The sequence below is a fragment of the Urocampus carinirostris genome, chromosome 6, assembly GCF_059441175.1.
Source record: "Urocampus carinirostris isolate Australia breed hairy pipefish chromosome 6, RoL_Ucar_1.0, whole genome shotgun sequence".
Classification (NCBI taxonomy): Eukaryota; Metazoa; Chordata; class Actinopteri; order Syngnathiformes; family Syngnathidae; genus Urocampus; species Urocampus carinirostris.
Genome location: NC_142354.1, coordinates 23,807,427 through 23,825,805, shown reverse-complemented (window position 1 = coordinate 23,825,805; position 18,379 = coordinate 23,807,427). Strand labels below are relative to the sequence as shown.

The window sequence follows — 18,379 nt, the reverse complement described above, 5'->3', positions numbered from 1 at the left end:
GCATGCCCTTACAAACTGTCGTATTTTCCCTTACAAAATAATCTTACACCATTTTTCTTTTCAAACGTGTTTATCTATGTAGTTTAACATGTTATATTGTACATGTGTTTAGTTATATCATATATAGTTAATTACATTTTTTATGTGAGATCCTGAGTTGCTCGACACGAATGAGGTTTATTATTAAAAAAAAAGGTCAAAAATTAAGTAGCTTGGACGTTCACTGTAGGAGGGTAAAATATATGCAAATATAGAATAGAATAGAGTAGAATAATACATTTTCTTATTCAAATTATGAATTCATTTTCTGCATTAGATTATTGTTGGTAATATACTGATTAAAGGGATAACCACAAACCCGTCATTTTTCATTTTATACTTCCTTTTTTTCTTAACTTCTTTATACAACATAATAATTCGTAATATAATGCATCAAAGCAAGTGAGCCGTTTGAGAGACGGCTCCCTTTACTGAGTTGAGCCGAAAAAGCCGGTTCTCTAAAAAGAGACTGACTTCCTTTCACTACATCAAACCGCTCCCTTCGGTTGCAATGGGAAAAAAAATTATACCGAGATAGAGGCTTCCGCGGCGGACTCGTTTGACTTGATTGATCTGCCGTTTCGTGATAGTCGGTGTATACTGGATGGTACCCATAATTGACAAATTTTCCGTACAGATTTTCTCGTACGTTGTACACGTCTTAAAATGCATAATAAACGTACTTTGTACGGCAAAACCCTACAGGTTGACAGGTATGCATCAAACGACCGACCCCACCTGATATTTAAATTTCGAATAAATTATTTAAGATTCTTTACTAATGTTTTCTCCGGACTGAATTATTGTATTTTATATTACAACGATTATAATTAACGTTCGTCCCATTTTTTTCGTGCGTGCAACCAGTGTTTTATAAGCATGACGTGTGGAGAAAAACACGCTAGCACAGTATCAATGTGCAAAGTGCGAGCAAGCAGGGTTGAGTAGGGTTACTTTAACATGATTACTTTCAATTACTTTTGGATTACTGCAATACAAATTATGCTAATAAAAGACAAAAGGAACTAAATATGAATAAAATTACGAAATTTTGTGCAGGCTTAGGGAGTAACGGAATACATGGAACGGCAAAAATGATTTTGGCAAGCTGTTTGGATTGATATTAATTTTGTTTCTGTTGCATTTTATGTTAGTATTGCCGGAGATCAAAGAGATCAAAGCCAGGAGAGAAAGCTTACCACGTGTTGTGAGTCATAATTTTATTAATATTTAGTTTCTTTTGTCTTTTATTAGCATATTTGGTATTGGAGTAATCCAAAAGTAATTGAAAGTAATCAAGTTAAAGTAATCCTACCCAACCCTGCGAGCAAGCCGCAAGCGCGTTCGCGCCTCTCGGCCACCGTAGAGGAAGAACGCCATCCGCCCACTCCGCGCCTGGTGAAGCTTCTCCCCTTCCAGCCGCGCTTCTCAGACCGGCACACCCGCTTTCACGATGGCCGAGGGAGGCGGACCGGACTCCGATTCCGAAGTCCCGGCCGCGTCTACAGAAAACCAAAAACATACAATTGGATCTCTTATGAAGACCACGCTGAGAAAGGGAGACGAATGGTGAGAAGAACTCCAGGGCCGACTCGGTGTTGGCTTCTGGTAAGGTAGCATTAGCCTGCTACCGCTAGCTATCCGTTAGCTAAAAATTCGAACCGGAAATGCTAAGTTGCTCTAACGAGAAAGCTAACAGCCGCTGGCTTTATTAGCCAAACTCCCAACCGGAAATGCTAACATGTCACAAAAGTAAGCTAACGCTGCTAGCCATATTAGCCAAACTAAAAACCGGAAATGCTAGCATGCTTCGCTACAACAAGGAAGCCAATGTCGCGTAGTTGCTTCTCAATTAAACCGAAAAGTAAACACGTTTTAATTGTAATATTGTATTTCAAAAATGTTCCTTGCTCGGAAGCCCCTTTTTTTCAATGCAAGCCATTGTCCAAAGAACACTGGATCTACAATAGCTCTTGTCAGCACATACCTCAGCTGCACGAGTGCTCGTTTTCATGTGTAGTATTTCAACTATTTAGTTTTGTTTTCAATGGGTTTTGTTGTCAGCTGATGCGGTGGATTACAATCTTGTACGTGTCAACCATAGCTTTTTGATCCACTTATTATTTATTGCAGTTCCTCTTATTAAGCAATAATAATTCTTACAAACACAACGCGACACCGATTTACTCACATCAAGACATACCATACATGTCAAGCTCCAGGGCTCCATGCCCTTACAAACTGTCGTATTTTCCCTTACAAAATACAAAATAATCTTACACCATATTTTTTTCAAACGTGTTTATTTATGTAGGTTAACATGTATTGTACATGTGTTTCCTTATATCATATATATTTGTTGTGAGACACCAAGTTGCTCGACATGAATGAGGTTTATTTTAAAAAAGAAGTTCAAAAAATTAAGTATCTTGAAGGTTCACTGTAGAAGGAAAAAATTAATGCAAATATAATTAAGTAGAACAATACATTTTCTTATTCAAATTATGAATTCATTTTCTGTATTAAATTATTGTTTGTAATATACAGATTAAAGGGATATACTTCCTTTTTTTCCTTAACATCTTTATACAACATAATGATTCGTAATATAATGCATCAAAGCAAGTGAGCCGTTTGAGAACCGGCTCTCTTTAATGAGTTAAGCTGAAAAAGCCGGTTCTCTAAAAAGAGACGGACTTCATTTCACTACATAAAATCGCTCGCTTCGTTTGCAACGGGAAAAAAACAATGCCGAGATAGAGGCTTCCGCGGCGAACTTGTTTGACTTGATTGATTTGCCGTTTCGTGATAGTCGGTGTATACCGGATGGTACCCATAATTGACAAATTTGCGTTGTCCCGTACAGATTTTCTCGTACGTTGTACACGTCTTAAAATGCATGATAAACGTACTTTGTACGGCAAAACCATACAGGTTGACAGGTATGACATACTATGTAGAATACATCAAATGTAGTTTGTATAAACAAATAGATTTGATTTACCAAATGAATAGTATAAACAATTCTTACAGGATCGTGTATAGTTCGTTCCCCACTTGCAGTAAATGCAGTGTTGCATAATATACATAGCAGTGCAGGATTGTGCAGACTTCATCTTTACTGGCAATCTACAATGACGTTGGTGTCTGGTGGCAGTTTCCGAGACGATCCGAGGTTCTGCCATAAATGTAATACCCTGTCGAGATGTCCTACTGTATTGTTGGTTGCTCTAACAGCAGTTTTGTTCTCTTTATAATCAAGTAAAGTTATCAACACAGAATAATCATTCCTTTTTAAGATACATTATCTAATTTTGTAAGCTGAGGCCCCACGATCCGTGTAATCTTTATGAGTGATTAGCAGTCCATTACTTTGAAAAAATCTATGCTAATGCAATTCAACATTTACCCATAGCTTTCTTTATTATTTAATTAAACATGGAAAGACTTAAATATTTTCCTTTTCCATTTATTTCATAACATCTCTTTGGCAATACATTACGTCTTCTATCTAGCCGACCCCCTTTCTGATTGCTTAAAAAAATTCAGAATAACAATAATTTTTTTTTGCATCTTAACATTCATAGTAGTTATCTAAATTGGTTCCTCAATGTTTGAAGTTTACAGTTTTTTCACTTCTTCATAAGAAGCAACACAAATGGCAAAAAAAAGCATTATTCATGAAAATAGCGTGGGGACAATTGGACATGCTTTGTTTTTATCTTTCACCATGTGGCACTGTTCTGATGTGTCTTCTGGGTTTCGTGATAGTTAAGTAAAATTCAAGTGGAGTAAGGGATAGTGTGTGTGAGTTCCGTTTTTCTTATACATTCAAAGTCTTGAATGAACATCTTGTGATATTTCTGCTTGCAAGCTTCTTAAGTAAAGCATATTGAGAATGGGGAAGCACTCAAGTGATTTAGTGAGGGATTTTTCTTAAGGCTTGTCCGAGTTGCATGATATTCTGGCCATATAGTTTCTTATTTTCTGCCCCTTGAGTCGTACCTGGCATGTTTTCAATCCAACTTTTTTATATTTTCTTTTCACCACTGAAGGTATCTCGTCGACAGTCGCTGGTTCAAGCAGTGGAAGAAATATGTGGGCTTTGACAACTGGGACATGTACAATGTCGGAGAGCGTAGCCTTTATCCAGGACCTATTGATAACTCTGGCCTGTTTTCAGGTATCACTATTATTTAGTCTCAATCTAATTCACTTTCGAACCAGTTTGCGGAAAAATTGCCTGTATCACCTAATTGTTACCCCTCTCCCTAAAGACCAGGAAAAACAGGTTCTAAAAGACCATCTTATAGATGAGCTGGACTATGTACTTGTACCAACCGAGGCATGGAATAAGCTGGTCAGCTGGTACGGCTGTTTGGGTGTCCAAAGACCCATTGTCAGGAAGGTAACGCATGTTTCACTTTTGTTTTCATTTTTACCATCTATTTACTAAATATTACTTGTTATTACTCCCATTTTCTATTTAACATTATTATTTCCCCCCTTCACAGGTTGTTGAACATGGAATGTTTGTCAAATACTGCAGGGTGGAGGTCTATCTACAGGAGCTGAACTTGTGTGAGAATGATAACATGGACTTTGTAGTCACACAACACTTCAGTAAAGCTGACACTATTGGTGAGATAGTTCCCCAAAAAACTCCTCTGTACCTGTAAATAACAGTTTTTCACCAAATGCTGTTCCCGCCCCGTTCCTCAGATACCATAGAGAAAAGGATGAGGACGCTGTTCAATATTCCGCTGGATAAGGAAACAAGGTTATGGAACAAATATATGAGCAACACCTATGAGCAACTGAATAAGCCTGACAGCACTGTACAGGATGCCGGCCTCTTCCAGGCGCAGGTAGTTTCAACTCTCTATTCAGTCCTTTTCTATCCTACAACAGTGAGCTGGTTTTCCAGTTTCATTGTTTTAGTTTTGAAAGCGATCAAATAATTGATTCGTTTTGGATTGTTTTGCGAAGAGATCTGTAACTATTTTCCTACTTAATGTTCTGTATATTGAAAAGGACGTAAAAGCACACAATGGCTGATGCACAACACCAAGTTCCTATTCATCATAAAGGCTCCATTGTCATGCTTTGCAGATGAACAAAAAAATGGCAATATCATATCCCCTTATCATTTTTATTTTTCAAATATCTTAAAAGAAATTTTGGGAATGAAGTACATTGGAAAAAAAGTGGTAATGTGAATGGAGATAGGGCCAAACAAAAATTGGATGATTTTATTATAGATTACAGGATATGGATCTTCTCGTAAAAATACATATGTCTGTATTTGCATGCATATAATGTAATAATGGACTTAGTTGCCAGGCAAGTTGGAGAATTGCTTGAGGAGTGCTCGCTACACACAAAAGAAGAAAACAAAATAGCTACATGTGTTTAATCTCTTATAAATCACGATTCCATCCCAAGAGATTTTATTGATTCTGCAATATACACGAAGATGGAAGTTCTAAAAAAATAAGTGATAGGGTGACTCATCATCATTCAATGTTTTTAATTTATTTATTTATTTGTATTTGCACTCCGTAATGTATTTCATTTCATATGGAGTGGAGACCACTTTAGAGGAATAGATTGGCTCCTCTGGGTTTTTTAAACCATTCTCTTTGTCGTTTAAGGTGCTTGTGATTGAGCGAAGGAATGAAGACGGAACTTGGCCTAGGCAGGCTTCTCATCCCAAGTCAGTCACTGTTGCCTTTTTTTCAAGAATATATATTTCTTTTATTTCCCTCTAAGTTAAGACTCTCTGTGATTAAGGGCTGTACAAATGTATGCAACTTGACTTCTCCTTCGCCAGATCCAGTACAAATTCGTCCAGGACTTTTACCACATCCCCAAAACTCTCTTCCGGCTCGCCAGCAAGTAGCTCAACGACTTTCATCAACGGGAACAGCAGCAGTGGCACCGGTTACATGCTCAACAATAGTGCCACGACTAGCAGCAAACATGAGTCAGTATCTGAAATAACTTTTGTTTAATCGGTTTCCTTTATGAAATGTATCGTGCAGGGGTCGGCAACAGGCGTCCCTGGAGCCGCATGTGTCTCTCTGATGCTCCATAGTGGTTTCCTGGAGCTTTTTCAAAAGACGTTTGATGATGTAAAATGATTTGGTTTCTGTAGGGGGGCAATGACACAAACATTAACATTTTCCAATTAATATATATATTGTATTTTCACAACCAAAAGGCACACATAAAAGTCAGATTTTCTTAGAATTGTGCAGTGTGTCCTATCGTGCAGATGTAATGTGTGTGTGTGATTTAAAGCTGGGGACATGATGAGGCTTCCGTTCACACTGCAGAGGTGAATGCTCTATTTCTATGTGTCTCTTGTGTGAAGGCCACCATGTCCGACTTGCGCAAAAATGGAAACGTGACGTTACACGCAATGCATTGTTTGCGGAAGTAATCATGGATGCTAACGCCTTAGCGAATCTAGCAATTTGCGCTATGGACAGAGTTGTCCCCCAAATTTCAATTAAATCCACCAACTCACTTTCCCTTTATTGAATGCTTTCCTTGTTTTCACCCGCCATGGTGTGTTGATTTCTACTCTATGCGGAAGAACATGGAAACCGAGCAGCCACGAGAGAATTGAAGTTTGATAAATTGATGTTTCACTAGTAGAGGAAGCAAAAAAATGAATTACGACAAGTTTTCATCCGTGTTTTTTTACTTTGTAACAGATACACAAAAAAAAACTCTGCTTTGATCCTGCTATATTTACATATTTATCTATTATACGCACGCTTGTATGTCTGTTGTTGTAAGGTCGGCTACAGAAGAGTGCACCCACGCCCTATAGGGCGGTGTGTTCTGTGTATGTATTAAATACTGAAAGTAAACTAGCCAGAGACTCTGCCATTTAAGACGGTGCGCCCTATGGTCATGAAAATTTGGTGTGTTTGTGTATATATATATATATATATATATATATAATTAAACACACAGAATAATATTTTTTGCAGCTCTTAACATGAAATATTTGAGGTCAACATTAAATAGATTTTTAAAAGTATTAGTTAGCCCATATCTTATTTCATTTATAACTATAACGAAAATCGTCAATAATACTATTATTGATATTAAGAGTAATGATTGTAATAATCTATAATTATTTTTACTGTTGTAATCTGAAGTGTAAAAAAGTAATGCTAATGTTTTAAAAAATATTCAGATTTAGGTTCCTTTAAAATGTGTTTTAAATGTAGCTGCTTACAGTCCAATGCTAGTGAATACTTGGGCAAAAGTTATCATTTTTCCTTTTTGATGGTGCAAAACCAGTAATTAAATAATAATATTTTTTTCAACAACGTTAATTACAGCTAATATTCAGTAATAGATTACACAGATGGTAGTGTAAAATTGTATTCGTCCAATTAATTGATTAAAAAGAATGGACTATTTTTGTTGCTGCCTTAGTCAGCTATTAGGCTGCTTGACAGTTCCACATTTGAATCTTTTCTCTGGCATTACTATATAAAATATTTATGTTGGCATCATGCCTGTGTGGAATTACTGCTTCTTAAATGTTGCATGCTGTCATAAAATGTAATGTCTGGCCTGCGATTGGCTGCCGACCAGCCCAATATTGTTACCCACCTCTTACCCAAATTCAGCCACTTATAAAGATTGTATGTAGAAAGAGTGTCCTCACGTTTTGCCGTGTTAGTTGATCTCGCACTTTTAGATGTATGAAAACAAACTACCACTGATTATACATCAACAGTGAAAAACTCTTTTTCTGTATGTGAATGTCTTTTACCTAAAACTAAAGTATTTTTAAATCCTCTTATAACAGATTGGGAGGTTACAGCTCCTCTTACAACTACAGAGATTCCCAGTCCCAGCCTGGTTTATGTGGTCTTAGTAATCTAGGCAACACGTGCTTCATGAACTCTGCTCTCCAGGTATTAACTTAACTAAAATGTGTGTGTATTTCATGTTCACGTAATCCAATTTGTACTTTTTTGTTTTGTTTTGTTCCCACAGTGCCTGAGCAACGCATCACCGCTCACGGAATATTTCCTTAACGACCAGTACGAGGCAGAGATTAATCGAGGCAATCCACTGGGAATGCGAGGGGAGATTGCGGAGGCCTACGCCGACCTCGTGAAGCAGATGTGGCTCAGCCGAAGCAGCTCTGTGGCCCCACGTACCTTCAAAGTACATCATCTAAGGACGATATTTGTACCATCAGAAAGAGGATCTAACAAATATTTTTTAAATTCCAGACGCAGGTGGGTCGGTTTGCGCCCCAGTTTTCAGGTTATCAGCAGCAAGACTGCCAAGAATTGTTGGCCTTCTTGCTTGACGGGCTGCATGAAGATCTCAACCGTGTCAAAAAGAAGCCTTATCTGGCCCAAAGGGATGCTGAGGGCCGTCCTGATGAGGTACGAAAATGAAGCCACGCATTGCACTTTGTGATGTTTGGAAAATTGAGTTTTCAGATATGTGTCAGCACGTGAGTTGACAAAGTGTCATCCAGAGGCACAGTGAATTATTGCCAAACAATTGCAACTCACTTTGTTCTGATAGAATCAATTTTGTGAGTGATAGATTGCAAAAAGTCATTTTAGAAAGTTGTAGAACAGTACATTTGATTCACAGCATCATGGCTCCTTGTTCCTGTGTGTGTTTGTTTGTGTGTGTTTGTCTAGTAGCTGTAGCAGTGTGATACCTGACGCATTTGGGAGACAAAAAAATGATTAAAAACAATAATTACTAATTTGGTAAATATGGCATTTAAGAAAATTGGACACAAAATATGGGTGGGTGTTTGCTTCACGTGTTATGATTGTTAGCCATCCAATAAAACAAGTTAAAGTATTTTGCACTGGATGTATTTTTGTATTCAATAAAACTTTCTATCACGTGTATCCTACGGAGTTTGTTGTTTAAAATTGCAATAGTTTTTAGATACGTCATTAAGGCCTAGTAGAAAGTTGTAGTTAAACAAGTGAAATATTGACGTTTTTAAAAATAATATCTTGTTTGACTGGCAAATCATTTCTCATTTAAAGTAAAATGAGAAAAATATACTTAAAATGAGTGGCATTGTCTATACCTACTTATCGAATCATGTTGCTCCTTTTTAATTCTATTTTATTGGTACTACAACTTATGCTTTTGTAGAAGTCTCTTGACACCTTACTACACAGCAAATCTCTGTTAGATTTGTGCGTGTGTGTGTGTATATAATATATAATATACATATAAATAAATGTAAAGGATCACAAATTTTGCAAAATAGACAACACTGAGTAATCTCCATCACTCAGGTGTGCAATGGCTTTTCAGTGGTAATAACAAAGGCTACACTCCGCATTAAACTTGAAAGTCTCTTTCTGCGATACATTTTTCAGGAAATCTTTTGAGGAGCTGTAGTTGCTCATCAAGACTTTAAACATTTTATGTTGTGTCTGGGGTGCAACTTGAGCATTTTTCCTTTTTTACGATCAGCCAGGAAACGGTCAGATTGTTTGATGTCTTAAAGATTCTCCTAAGTGACTATGACAAAGTGTCTTAAAAGGGACCTCTGATGATGATGGTCAATTGTAATTCACATCAATATTTACAATTACAAATCGGACCCACTGCTCTAAATGTTTCCTCATGATGACGAATACAGCATACCACATATACAACCATCGCCATTGAAGGATGTGAACATTTCAAAACAAGTACTGGAACACCGAGTACTCTTTCATGGGAACGTTTGACTGGCATCCAAACTCACTCGCCAAACGCACGACAGGCCGAATAAGAAATGAGGATCCGGTGAGCGAGAGAGTGGATAAGTTTGAAGGATAAAATGAGACCCCGTTTTGGTGGATCACAGTTTTTTTTAACAGGAAAATGTAAAGTTGTACTTGTTTAAAATGTGTTAAAACTATTTAGACAGCACTTATATATCTATATCTTTTCACTTTTCCTGATAGATTGTCGCCGCAGAAGCCTGGAAGAACCATCGCTTACGCAACGACTCGATCATCGTTGACATCTTTCACGGCCTCTTCAAATCTACTCTAGTATGCCCAGAATGCTCCAAAGTATCGGTGACTTTCGACCCCTTCTGTTACCTCACGTTGCCACTGCCCATGAAGATCGACCGGACCATGGAGGTTGTCCTTGTGCAATCGGACCCGCAGTCCAAACCTACACAGGTGCGTTGTTATCTTTGAAATTGTCAACGCTGTGTTTAATTAGTGGAATTTAAATGGATTTTTACAAATTAATTCATACCGCTTAATATAACTGAGCCTAAATATGGTTGGATGGTTAGGGTGAAACGGGTTCTTGATGTGATGTCTGTTAATTTAATGGATATAAGATTATGTGCGAGGGATAGATTTGAATGGTGAAGGAAACTTAAGAGTGAGTGATATGGCCACAGGTTAAACTGGCTAACCTGGGCTCGCGGGTTTCCTGCTTGGGCCAGTCAGTAGGGGTATGATGCGGAGGGGGTAAACCAGTGTATGCTGTCGGGCTTCCTTGCTGATGAAGGGTCGCGTGGCACAGCGACTGACACATTGTTGTGCTGTGGGCTTAATGTTCAGTGTCAATGTGTACAAACCCTGTGTGGACGTCAAACCTTAGTTTTCTATTTAAGTAAGTTAGCAGTGATTTATTAGGGCCATATCACGGATGTTAATCATTAAAATAATCCACACAGGAAGGCTGCTTACGGTGCATTTCAATTTTTTGTCTCATCACAGTATCGAGTTGTGGTTCACAAACTGGGCACCGTGATGGAGTTGTGCAGCACCTTGTCCCGACTCTGCGGAATTCCTCCAGAAAATGTGAGATGTTACATTTAGGTACAAAAAAATTGCAAACTGATTCAACACTCATCAGATTGTTTTTCGTATATATTTTTTTAGATGGTGGTGGCTGATGTTTACAACTATCGGTTTCATAAAATCTACAGAAAAGACGATGGCCTCAATCAAATCATGGATAAAGATGATATATTTGTGTAAGTTTTATTTTTAAATGAAGTAATTTTTTGTCCTTTCTGCTTGACGTTTCATGTGTGTATTCCTCTCCACAGGTATGAGGTGCAGCCAGAGGACAGCGAGACTATGAACCTACCGGTCTATTTCAGGGAGCGACATTCGAAACAGGCCGGAAACTCGTCCAGTACTATGCTGTTTGGCCAGCCTTTACTTATCACTGTGCCCCGGCAAAACCTCACTACAGACATTCTCTATGAGAAGATCCTTCAAAGGATCAGGTGATAAGCTGCTGATAACCAAAAAACAAGCTAGAGTTGTCTCTTGCTCAACGGATGTGCTGTATCTCTCGTTGCAGGCGCTATGTAACCCTTCCCCATAATGCCGGAAATGAAAGCAGGGCCTCGGCCTCGGCCTCAGCCACCTTCACCAGCTGCAGTCAAGTTCCTGAATGTTCCACATCAACTGGTACCAATGCTAGCGTGGGTGGCTGCGGAAGTCTGCGCTCGGACGGAGCTTCTTACAGTGCTAGCTCCAGTAATGGCAGTAACCACTCTGGGACTTGCACAGAAACAAACGGCCTGTATGATGGTAAGTGGCTTCTGTCACTTAGCCATCATCACATGCCATTTAATGGGTGGTTAGCCTTGTAGGTAAAATAATAGCATAACTTAATAATTATTTGAGTGGTTCTTCACTCATTCAATGCCTGACGTTTCTCTGAAATGGGAAGAGCCAGTGCCAGCCAATTTGACTTATTTTTGATGGCCTACAGAAACCTTTGTTCTCTAGCTATATGGGCGTAGGACATATCAAAAGATAGCTTGAACGTTCATCTTTCTAAATTTTAACATTGTTTTGTAAACACTGTTGAACATTGCTAAGGTTCTTGAAAATGCAAGTTTCCAAGGAAACTTTAGAGAAATTTTTTTTTTTGAACAGTTGTATTTTAGGCAGAACTTTAATTTCTGTGCTTTTTTATGCATTTGTAATACCTCCAACTTCCTAACAATGCTTTCCATGAACACAAGTGCACTGTGCTTGCAAAATAACATTTCGTTGAAAGAACAACAAACTTATGTATGAACTTTGCAAGAACCTTTCAGCATCCGATGTTTCCATTCAAGTGATCGCGGTCACCATGGCGATCACGTTCCTGCAGGCATGCACAAAATGTTACCCCTCTCTGACCAGACGATAACAATGGGACTTGGTCATCTTTTTTTCTGTATCTTCGCCACTCCCCCCACACTGTGCTACACACTTAATGCTGGATACACAAAACAATACTAGGAATTGGGGGCTTTCTCTATGTGTGGACAAAGATGTGATCAAAGCCACCCCTTCCATCTAATGGTGATTTATCATACTGAAAACATAAAAAAAAAAAAATGCATTACGCAACGGGGTGGGAGTCAGCGTCCTATCTGCATTATTTGCCGTTATATGCCAAGTTGAGAAACTCTCCTGTCGCACTGGAGAGAAGCTGCGTTGAGATATGAATATAAGAATACAATGCTTTTTGAAATATGGGTGAAGAGAGACCGATACGATCTGACCCTATCTGCTCTTGGATTTGAACCCCTTAACAAACCAATCAATACAGCATGATATGAAGTTGCGGACATGATCACAAAGCAGAGCCAAGCCACACACTATTGGTGAAACACTTCTAAAGCCAGCTGCGTTAAAGATGACAAATCTGATAACCTGAAAAGCGGTTGAAAGCAAATCATCCCAAATTCCTGGTTTACATGACACCATCAGCAACAGTATAGAGGCCATTAGTAAAGACACCTTGGCTCAAGTAGTCACAGATCTGAGAGAAAATTGGTATGTCTTGAATATTAAAAAAAAAAAACACAGTAAAGTAGGGTTTGGTGAATGTCTATATTAAAATGGTCAGGTTCGTTAGCAACAATTGTGTTAAAAACCATTGCATTACGTCCAGTGAATATTTTTTAATACGATCATCACATTAATATATTCCAAAATAATTCATTTAACGTTGGTTAGTAAAACATGAAGCTTTAGGTACTTGGGTTGTGATGTGGCTGCAGTTGGTGGAATGGAGTGCGAGGTATTGCACAGAGTAAATCAAGGAGGCAAGGTTTTGGGTGCTCTGAGGAGAGTGATGAGCAACAAGTGTATGAGTATGGATGTTAAGAGGCGACTGACTGTATGAGAGTGATTGTGCCGACTGTTGTATGGTGCAGAGACTTGGAGCCTGAACGCACATTTGAGAAGGAAATTAAATGATTTTGAGATGAAGTGTTTGAGCAGTATGTTAGGAGTGACAAGATTGGATAGATTGAGAAATGAAATTGTGAGAGACAAAACTAGAGTAGTAGTGGAACTGATCAAGCGTGTGGATAAGCGAGCACTCAAGTCAAGTCAAATTTATTTATGTAGCCCTCAAAGGACTGCACAGGATTACAATGACACAATTACCTGATCTTAAACCAACATGCGGGCAAGGAACAACTCAAAACCTCAACGTGAGGAAAAAGAGAAACCTTGAGAAGGGACCTCACATATGGTATCCCCCTTTCAGGATGACCAGGGTGAACTACATTTAGCATTACAGTACACAAACATAGTAAACACTAGGTTACATGTTGAAAATTTGTCCGGAAAGTGCATGACAGCAGCGACGCCCCCAGCCTGTAAACTAGTCCTTAAAGTCTATGACGGCCACGAGGCAGCTTCCCATCTCTGCCAGCTGGTCCATGCAGGCGTTCACATGCTTCAGGTCAAACGCTGGTGGGTTTGGACACATGGAGAGGATAGATGGATGAGGAGCAAATGTTGAAGAGGATCTACAGAGCAGAAGTAAATGGAAGGAGACTAATAGGAATTCTGCGATTGACATGGATGAATGGTGTTATGAGTGCACTGCAGGAAAGGGGTCTAAATATAGTGGAAGCTAGAGCTCTTGTTTGTGATGGGAATGAGTGAAGATGTGTTGTAAAAGGATAGTGGGATGTGTAGACACGTTCTAAGGGATGTACAGGGCACCTATATGATAGGGGGCAAACCAGTTTAAGCTGTCGGGACCTGCTGTTGAACAAAAGAGTGTCGTGTCACCCTGACCCGAGTGACATGGCCGCTTACTTGCTTTTCATCTGGAGGGACGAAAAGCATGACCGACTTGGGTGCCGAGGTGCTTAACTTGTTTGGGTGTTTGAGCATTTGGATTGGCCATGGTCAATCTTTTTGTTTTTGCTACTTTTTAATTTTTCTTTGTTTTTGTATGTGTTTGTCATGCTGTCGGTCACCCATCTCGAGGTATATGACCAGGGTAGATAGATAGTATAACATTAGTGTTTAGTCAAAGAATGCCGATAGTTTTACGGCATGTAATTTTTTTTTTTCTACCAGTTTTAGTACATCGTCAGTTTAGAGTATATTATAGCTTTCAGATATTTATTGTCCATGTTCAACAAACAATTGAGATGGGTTCATAAAAGACATACCAACTCATACCACTTTATCTGTATTTTAGGCTTAAAGACGATGGATACTGACACCAAAGTGCCTTACAAACAGTGGGAATCAAGATACCATTGAAAAACTATGAATAAATTATGGGAATTGCAATAAATAAGAATTTTACATGCCAATGACTCACATTATTGGAGGTGGGAATGGAGCAAATATATTACTGTCAATGTTGTATTTTGTAAATTTTAACAGCTATTTCATTTTAGTCATATATTTTTATTTCTGAATAGTTTCAGAAAGACCATCATACAAATAAACCCTAAAGTGAGTTGGATGAAAGTGTTTTTTGTTTTTGTTTTGCAAAAATATTATTTAAGTCATAGCCACATTGACTTTTTGTCTTAGTTAGGGGTACCTAAAGCTATGCCCCTTCACAAGTACACCCTTTTTCCTGAGGGACATTGCGAATGCAAAGTGGTCCGTGGCTCCCATTTGGTCTCAGCCATCCTTTTCTTACAAATGATTCAAAAGTATCTTTGACACAGATTAAGATATAATTGGCAATAGGTTTTTCTAATTTATTTGGTTACTCTGCTATCTTTAGTTATAACAGATTCTCAAATGTTTTCAGGGGAGGAGGAAGCAATGGACCACCAGGTGAGTCCAGAGACACAAAACGGCCAGTCAGAGGAGGAGGAAGATGAAGAAACATCTGATTTGGAAAACGGGACAAAAGTGGACCACTCAAAGACGGGCTCCCTCCCAAACAGGCTGTTTACATTTAGCGTCGTCAACTCTTACGGAACAGCTAACATCAGCCCTCTTCCCTGTGACGGAAACATCCTCAAACTTAATCGTCAGTCTGTTTATAAATGCAGCCCTTTTTTTGTATATAAATAGTACTTGTTTTAATGAGATTGTTTCTTTGCAGCACATTCCACCGTGGCTATTGACTGGGACCCTAAATACAGAAAAATGTGTTATGACGAACAGGAAGCAGAGGTTTGTGATTATCTTTTGTGTGTGTAATCTAATTGAATCTGAACGTGTTTCATTTTTCTTCTGTTAGGCGTATGAGAAGCATGATAGCATGCTCCAGCCCCAGAAAAAGAAAGCCACCGTGGCTCTCAGAGAATGCATCGAGCTCTTCACGACCATGGAGACACTCGGAGCTCATGATCCCTGGTAATGGTTCAAAGCCAACCATATGGTTTTTTAACCCCCTCCCACTTACATTACATAGTTATTCTTATTTTCCAGGTATTGTCCCACTTGCAAGAAACACCAGCAAGCTACAAAAAAGTTTGATCTCTGGTCATTGCCTCGTATCCTGGTCGTTCACTTGAAACGCTTCTCTTACAACAGATGCTGGAGGGATAAATTAGACACAGTGGTGGATTTTCCCATCAGGTATGCAAGTGTTGTGGGTTGATGTGATGTCATTGGGTAAGAGGGAATAATTGCGTTGCAATGCCACTAGGTGGCTCCAAAAACAAGCTGACATTGAGGAAGTAATTGTTGAACTTCCCCAAAATGGCACTCTTCCCCCTAAGAAGAAAAAAAATACCTGCAACGGCTTCCTTGCGTTTCAAATGTTAGCTTTGTGTCACAATGGTGGGCATTTGAAAAACAAAGGTTAGATCAACAGTTGATATTCTGTTTCTGAATGATGACTATTTTTTTAATACCACAGTAAGATTTCGCGTCTGAGTGTTTTAATGTTTCATTTTTTTTTTTTTTTTTTTACCAGGGATCTAAACATGTCAGAGTTTCTATGTGACCCCAAGGCGAGGCCTCACACGTATGACCTTGTGGCTGTGTCCAACCATTACGGAGGAATGGGAGGTGGCCACTGTGAGTCATGGAATTCTTTCGTGGTTTTCTGTAAAAAATGCAAATGTGAAAACCCACTAACATGATTTTTAACATTAAAAAGCAAGAAGTACCCACCAAGCCAATTTTCCCATGCTGTCAGCGTGGGGTGTGTTTAAAATGTAGGAAAAGGACGTGAATTAGTTCATTTTTATGCCTGTTTAAAGCTCCCAATTTTAAATCTGGTGTGGGTCATTATAAGACAAAATAGTTTCTCAAACTTAACTAGGTGGCTTTTAATCAAGTGCGTTCTGTAGTTTGGACTTTACGGTACACACTTGTGGCTGTGGCCAATACGTTTTGTATTGTGTGTATGTTACAAGTTGAATAAATTATCACATAATACGTGGGTAGACGCAATAAGAACTAGTGAATTCCTGTTCCTGGCCATCTCAGGTGTTTCCCTTAGTTTAATGCTCTCACCTATTGTTTGCTAGTAAAAGGAGTGCTCAGTTACCCTCAGCTAACACTATCTGTCTGACAGACACAGCATATGGCAAGAACAAAGTAGACGGAAAGTGGTATTACTTTGACGACAACAGTGTATCATCCTCGTCGGAAGACCAGATTGTGGTGAGCTTTCCCCGTACAATGAGTCGGCTTTTCAAAACTTTCCATACCTGACTCATGCTGGTCAGCCTTGGTGTCAAATGTCCTCATTTTCGTAACCTGACCCTCGTTCCCCCCGCAGACTAAAGCTGCCTACGTGCTGTTCTATCAGCGCAGGGAAGAGGAAGGTCAGCCCGGCGCCTCGCCGGGAGGAGAACCCGCCTCTCTGGGAGAACCTGATGCTTCTGACGACCGCATGGACTTGAATTGAATGAGTGGCGGAGAACAGACATACAGACGTTTCTTCAGTGGCCGCGACTATCCATGTTGCACCCGTCATTACAACATTCTGGTTGATTTATGGCTACTATATTGTCAGCTGAGAGTTGAGAGATGTATGCTCACACTGGATAGACAACAGCTTGATTCCCCGCCCCCATCCCTGAAAAGAGTTGGAAAAGCCAAATGCAAAGCTCGTTTCAACCAAAGTGTTATGAACGCCACTTTCGATGAGCCATGTGTGAATTATCAGTTCCAAATGTTCTCGATTTGACTTGGGCTCTTCGGTCCCTGTTTCCCCTGCACGTGTGCACACGACTTGAGTTGTTTTTGTTAAACTGCAAAGCAGATTTTAGTTTGCTGAAGTCTGACTAGTATAAAGACACTTAGTTTTTTTATTAATACAAAATCTCCCTCAAAAGATTCTTGTGTGCAGTCTGGGAACTCAAGGTTGTCATACGTTGCCAGATGTTTTTTGTTTTTTGCAAATGGCTTCATGAATGCACCGCTATGTCGGAATGGCTTCGTCGTTTGATGTCCTACAAGCACATTAAGTTAGGAGACATAATGTAGAGCTTTAATGAAGATTGACCCTCCAAGTCTGTGTGTGTACTGTCAGATTGAGGAAGGGCTAGCAGCATTCACTCAATCCTACTCTACTATCCTAGACTGAATAGATTCACATTTTATCCAACTAGTCAAGAATAAAACTATCACAGTTTGTGGACGTTGGATTGTGGTGCAGATTGTAAAACACTTGAGGATTTAGCAGAAGTGGTTAAATGACTGGGTCATGTCTACTACCAAACAAATACCACTCTTTCAAATGCCACTGTCATGTGATCATACTGCAGCAGCTAAAAGTCGATTTTAGTCTTGGATCACCGAATCCGGAAGAATCCAACCTAATCGAAAAAGATGTAAATAATCACACTATTTTAAATAGGTGTAAACATTCTTGTCCTCATATTTATCATGCTGATATCTACAGGATTTGTTTTAAATGGAAAACTACAATAAATACTGGATGCCTCAACGAGAACCCGATTGGTTTGGAATCAATGTGTTCCTCAAAAACGAAACTCCCAAAGTTGCTCTGTGAGCATGCAGATGACTATTTAGTTTTGTTTTAATAAAACCGGTTGTTGTAGGGGAGCGGTATTAAAAAACAATATTCATTGCTTGCCAAATGGGAAGTGTATTCT

At 39.1% G+C, this 18,379-nt stretch overlaps 1 protein-coding gene across 1 annotated transcript; it reads left to right on the top strand.

The window, feature by feature from the left end:
- The first annotated feature begins 1,401 nt into the window (after window positions 1-1,401).
- Window positions 1,402-18,216, top strand: usp4 (ubiquitin specific peptidase 4). The gene is made up of 22 exons (XM_088338368.1): window positions 1,402-1,608; window positions 4,095-4,222; window positions 4,317-4,447; window positions 4,554-4,680; window positions 4,762-4,907; window positions 5,694-5,755; window positions 5,873-6,025; window positions 7,877-7,985; window positions 8,068-8,241; window positions 8,310-8,468; window positions 10,017-10,241; window positions 10,794-10,877; window positions 10,959-11,053; window positions 11,129-11,311; window positions 11,389-11,621; window positions 15,106-15,330; window positions 15,406-15,476; window positions 15,544-15,659; window positions 15,735-15,884; window positions 16,225-16,328; window positions 16,831-16,919; window positions 17,038-18,216. The coding sequence occupies exons 1-22, from the start codon at window positions 1,493-1,495 to the stop codon at window positions 17,164-17,166; spliced, it is 3,009 nt and encodes a 1,002-aa protein (XP_088194494.1). The 5' UTR covers window positions 1,402-1,492; the 3' UTR covers window positions 17,167-18,216.
- The last annotated feature ends 163 nt before the right edge of the window (window positions 18,217-18,379 follow it).